The sequence below is a fragment of the Pelophylax lessonae genome, assembly GCF_965119305.1.
Source record: "Pelophylax lessonae genome assembly, chromosome: 12".
In the NCBI taxonomy this organism is placed as follows: Eukaryota; Metazoa; Chordata; class Amphibia; order Anura; family Ranidae; genus Pelophylax; species Pelophylax lessonae.
In genome coordinates this window covers 117,664,653-117,670,652 of record NC_138779.1, presented here as the reverse complement: position 1 = coordinate 117,670,652, position 6,000 = coordinate 117,664,653, and the positions used below count along the sequence as shown (strand labels likewise).

The window sequence follows — 6,000 nt, the reverse complement described above, 5'->3', positions numbered from 1 at the left end:
CAGTTTCAATAAGCAACTGTCTTGCAAATTAAAATAGTCCCTAGTACTAAGTTACCATACGCACAAGGTAACATATTCTTGCATCATAATTTTTGGTATGGCACAGTGGTTCTCAAACTTTTTTCGGTCATGATCCCCTTTGGAAGCAGATGAATTTTCATTCCCCCTTCACCCCTGTATATTTTTTTTTTAGAAGGGCTGAGCAGCAGGCACAAAATGGCAAACTGTCTTGTGACATCACTCAATGTAAGCTGCTACAAGCCTCCTTATGCTGCGTTTATAACAGACGGGAAAAACAAGTCATAAATTCTCCACGAACAATACGAATTTGGAGCTATGAACTGAAGAGCAAAAATGCTATTGTAATTCTTAATACCTTAATTCTCTGACTTACAGAGTCTGGAACATTGCTGCTACCATCTGACAGCATGTGAATGCAGCTTAGGATGTCAGATGGGTGGTGAGTGCATAACAACAAGAAAAATATCAGTGTCTGTGGCTTTGTTACCTGGAAACAAAGCTTTGAGCTGGTCAGATTTTTACAGCCACAACAGGTAAAATACAAGATCCAATCCAAAAATTCCAAAAAGTGGTCAACAAAAAGATTGTACAAAAGTAGCTGGATGATGCAAAGTTAGGGACTACACACTGAAAATATGGAATGAAGAGGTGGGTTACCATCTGAATAGATGCTTTACCCAATTGAAACAGTCCCTCTATTAGCTTTGGCATCCACCTCCACTGCATCCAGAATCATCACAAAACATAGTTTGGTAGGAATAATAGAGCACTGTCTTGTTTAGTCATTGAAGTGTATACCACTCTGATAAGTGCTCACTCCACTATCAGAGGGACAGGAGCCTGGGGCACTCATCACTGTGAATCATAGTAATTATGTAGCACCAAGGGTAAAGTACCTGTGAGTGTCTCATTCAGAGGCTTCATAAATATAGTGTCATTAGCCCCAGGTTGAACCAGAAGGGTGGCAACCCTACACATTGCATGCACTTTTTGTACTGTAGGGATCTCCTCCAAAGGGGGGTACGCTCGACAAACTGAGAATCACTGGTATACCATAACACTTCGGCACTGCTTAAGGTGAATCCCAGGTATGGAAGATTTTACATTCTTATATTGGTCCAGCTTAGAACATTGCAAACATGTATGTGCCATACTTGTGGGTTGCCTGTGAAGCTGAAAATCACTGTAGTCGGCACTGCTATTACAGTGATTGCTGTTAGCTTTCAGGTCCCATGCCGGTTGGCTGCACTGCTGCTCATTGGACACAGGAGGTCACCAGCTAGGCATGCGCCCATTCAGAGAACACTTTACATATTCCTAATGAATGCAAAGAGTTCTCTGACTGGACAATGTGGGTGACCATCCCACCTCTCTGCACTGTCCAATCAGAGAATGCTTTAGATTAATTGAGAAAATGTAGAGTGTTCCCTGAATGGTGCCTAAGCCGAGCAAGCAGCCTACTTTGTTCACAATGCAGTAGGGGCAGGCACTCAGCAAGGGACCAGGAAGCTAGTAGAGATCACTGTAGGACTGGTGCCTACTAGAAACTTTCCAGTTTCCACAGGGATGCCACAGGTTTGGTGCATACATACTTAAATTGGTCAAAGCTGGACCAATGTAACTATGGAAAAATTCCCATACCTAGAATTTATCTTCGACTCGATTGAGCTGTTCTCCAAGAAATTGTGACACCAAATAAACACTGGCACTGTTGTCCATGCTGTTCAGGGTAGTAAATGTCCAATAAATCTTTACCCGAACAGGGAGTTGGTTGAATATTCTTGCACCTGAAATGGCTGGTATGTGATTAACTAATGCAAATTACTAATTTCTTTGTCTATATCACTACTCACTTCACCCTCATTCTATGACAACATGCAGTAACTAATATCTGAACCTACCCTCTTCAGAAGGTGTGTTGCTTAGTTTGTTAGCCCCTGTGCTCTCAAAGTGCTATCTTACTTTGATGGTCATGGCTGGTAATTTTCTCCCCAAGCAATCAAAGACCCATTTCAAATGAGCCCAGTCACTTTGAGGTCCTTGATCACTCAGATCTAAGAATCTGCTCTTATTTCCAGAACAATGAAATTTTAGGAATGTTTCTGCCAATCAAGACATTAAAATGAAGAACACATAATGCAGGGGCTTGTTCTGGAGACTGTGCAGATGCAATTACAAAGAATAGTCACATATATAGTGTGAGCATGTATAGTTGATCCTGTCAGCCACACAAAATTATTAAACGACATTGGATACCAACTGTTTCTGCGATCGTGCACCTGTTAATTCAACATCAAGTAAAAAGCTTAAAGGAAATATACTGAGAGAAATACCGAGGTAGCCATTGCTGGCCATGATCTAGAAATTCCTGGGAGAGTGAAAAAATGGCACTGGAAGCCTGAATTTTTTTTAATTACCATCCAGTAGTATGGAGGTAGTGTTGGTACTGTATATGGAGTCTGTTTGCTGGAGACTTCTACACACCAAAGGATTTCCAAGATTACCTTGGGTTGTGGTAGGAATGAAAAAATCTAGAACCAAAGTGTAACACTGCGATACTAAAGTCAAAATAAAAATGTGTTTTAGTGTAAAAAATCAAATGAAAGACTGTAAACAAAATCAATACATTTTGGGAGTTACAGCCTTGTCCCCCTCATCAGCACTTCAAGCAACATTTCTTTATATTTCTTTGCGCTGTTTGTAGCCCCGATGAAGGAGGCAAGCATACATCCCCAATATTGTGTTGGCTTTGTGTATAGTCTTTCATATGACATTTACATTAGAATAAACATGTAGGATATGTAGCACTTAACTTTTAGATTTACTCATCCTCTAAAAACTGTCTGGCTGTTTCTGGCCATAGTACTTTCTGAGACAGAACAGTCAGGCCAAGAAAGTCAGAGCCAAGTCAGACCTCCTTATTTGTACACATTTTTCAAGTCAGCAACTCAGAGAGTTTTAAAGGCATTGAATCATTTTGGCACCCAGCAACCTAGCATTTTCAGCAATGGCAGCCTCCATGCTTCGTCAGTACACTTTTTCTATGGGTCCTCTGTCAGTAGTTTACAACACTTGGGTATTGACATCTTGCACAGTCCAAGACTAGAATAGCTATTTTAAACACAAAGGTATAATACTTGTATGTGCCCAGCAATCACAGAACACTGTCATCTAAAAGACTTTTCATAAAGTTTTCTTCCCAATCACTGTTGTCCGCAGCAACCTGCCTAAATAAAGCTTGGATTGTGTGTTTCCTCTTCGTATGCCTGCGGAGGGTGTTTTTTTCTGTGAAGCGCACATAGCAGATTTCACATTGATAGGGCTTTTCCCCAGTGTGCACCCTTTGGTGTCTTTGTAGTTCACCTGATTCACGGAACCCTTTGCGGCAGATGTTACATAGGAAAGGTCTTGCTCCAGTGTGAATATGCTTGTGCCGTTGCAGGTGAGAAGAACGTTTAAAGCTTTTTCCACAAACTTTGCATTCAAAAGGTTTGCATTCTGAATGGGTAATACTATGGCGTTCCAGATCGGACACATACAAGAATGACCTGAAGCAGACAGGGCAGTAATGAAGTCTTCTGGGTTCCTCTGATGATAGATCATCTAGGTCATCAACATTTTGTAGGGATGAGATTATATCATCTTTAAACACAGTGTAAGGAATCCCTTGATCATCTATCAACAGGAACTTGCTTTTCTCTGTACAAGATTCATCTTCACTCTCTTGAGGCTGGCATCTGAGGCCTTTGGTTTTGGGAACATATTTTGAAAAGCAATTGTTGACCTTATCACCTTCTTGCTCCTCCTCAATAGTGTCTGATATGTTCACCATGCCTGATAGATCATTATTCAGAGGTTCTAAACCAGAGCTTATCTCAGGAGAGCAAGGATCCTCAATTATGGAATCTAGAGAGACAGGGCTATCCTCTATACCTTCAGCTACTTTTGATACTGAGTTTGAACAATGTAAAGGTTGTGGCAGCTCATCGACAATTTCACAATCATAATCTCTTACTGCCTCAGAGGCATTGTCTATTGCATTCCAAGGAGTTCTAAATAATGAATGTGAAATCGGTACTGTAGCTACTTTTATTAATTCTGTTCCAGCCGTTATCCATTGGGATGTTACATCTTCAGCTACATCTTTGCGATGGATATTATCAAAATGATTGTATGGAATGTGAAATCTGTCTTCAAATCTAACATCTGAGCTGGCAGAAGGCAAATGTGGCAGAAAGCAATGAGCGTGAGCTTCATTACTAACACATGCTTGCAGATTACTACCATACTGAAATGTCGGTAGAGGTACTGGCTTAACATGTAAGCCATAGGGGGCTCTACCTACAGGTTGAAGGGCATGAGTCCAGGCCCGATTCCATGTCATATGATGGCTCAAAGGGTTGGGTAGGTTAGACCAATCCTTAGGACATAGCTGATTAACCATCCAAGGTTGATGAAATTGCTTGTTATAGTTTGTAGACTCCATAATTAAGTATTTTTCATACACAATCCATTAGTCTTTACTTACTGGTCTATAACTGTAAATAAAAAGGAAAACATAATTTCATTTGTATACTGCAAATAACTACAAGTAAACCTGTTACAAAGCGGTGCAATTCTTACTAAGCATAATTAAGCATATGGAAAACAACATTTCTAGGCAAAAATTAAATTCAGTTAAAAAAAAAAATATATATGAAAAAGATTACAGAAAACAAATGCAGGTAACTAAATTTACAAGCAAATCTCCTGTAAAAATTGTTCCCCCCCCCTCGGCTTTGATCAGGTCTCTGACATAGTAACCAGCAAGCAATGACATGACATCACTTCCAGTTTTCTGGAGTCTTAAAGGTGCCAATTTTTGAAAATCAAAAGTTAAAAAAAAAAAAAGCAGATCTTGGCGTTTTGAATGCTTTCAAGTGCTAAGGAGGGATTTAGGGTATTGTAGACCCCAGATCCCTCTATAAAGAGTACCTGTCACATGCCTATTGCTGTCACATGGATGTTTGCATTACGTGTGACAGCAATAAAAGTGATTAAAAAAATAAAGCAACAGTGTAAAAATGAAAAAAATATATATATAAATTAATAATTTAAAACAAAAATGTAAGTGCCCCTGTCCCCCCATGCTAGCATGCAAAGGCGAATGTGTGTGTGTCGGTCACAAACGCATGCAAACCGCGATTGTCCAACACATGTGAGGTATCATCACGAATGGTATTTAATTACTCTGTGTGACATCATCTTTGATATTTTACAAAAAAAATTGGGTTATGTATTGTGTATTTTTGCACTAAAATTAAAATTTTATTTTTGCATTAAAATTCAAAAAATGTATTTTTTCCCAAAAACTGCATTTGAAAAACCACTGTGCAAATACCGTTTGACAAAAAAAATTGCAAAACCCATCAATTTATTCTCTAGGGCATCTGCTTTTTTTAAAAAAAAAAAAAATAGTGTTTTGGGGTTCTAACTAATTTTCCAAAAGACAGATTTTTATATGTAAACAAAAAGGGCCAGAAAATGCCTGGTCTCTAAGCGGGTTAGGAGGAAGGAAAAACAGGACCCATTTTAACAGTAAAAAAGTCAAGATCTGCTTTTACCTTTAGCCACCTATATGTCCTAATCTGCTTATTGCTGTTGCATGTGGTTTTACTGAAAGTTGTTTGTGATTACACATTTTTTTTTATCTCATGCTTGGTTGGAAATGCCCAGTTTTGTAACAGGTTTAGGTTAAAGCCGAACTGTAGCCATCTTGAACACAATATTAGAATAAAGCACAAGGAGCATTGTTTTATGTTGACCTCGTGTTGTTTAACTTTTGTTGGCCTAAATTTATTTTCGAATATTATCTCCTTCCAAGTTTTCTGGTTACAGAGTGGTAATTAAGGTGCTGGATGGGGTAGAGTTTCAGGAGAACATGCTCCATCCACTCATTAGCACCAGCTACATGATCTGTAAATGTAATGATGTTGTTAT

The 6,000-nt window shown here is 39.0% G+C and overlaps 1 protein-coding gene across 1 annotated transcript in view; it reads right to left on the bottom strand.

The window, feature by feature from the left end:
• Nucleotides 1–2,913: 2,913 nt before the first annotated feature.
• ZNF524 (zinc finger protein 524) overlaps nucleotides 2,914–6,000 on the bottom strand; it is a 45,349-nt gene continuing 42,262 nt past the window's right edge. Inside the window, exon 3 of the mRNA XM_082273511.1 lies at nucleotides 2,914–4,559. Within this exon, the coding sequence (XP_082129637.1) occupies nucleotides 3,176–4,507 (1,332 nt within the window). The 5' untranslated portion in view covers nucleotides 4,508–4,559 and the 3' untranslated portion in view covers nucleotides 2,914–3,175. The remainder of the gene's footprint in view (nucleotides 4,560–6,000) is intronic.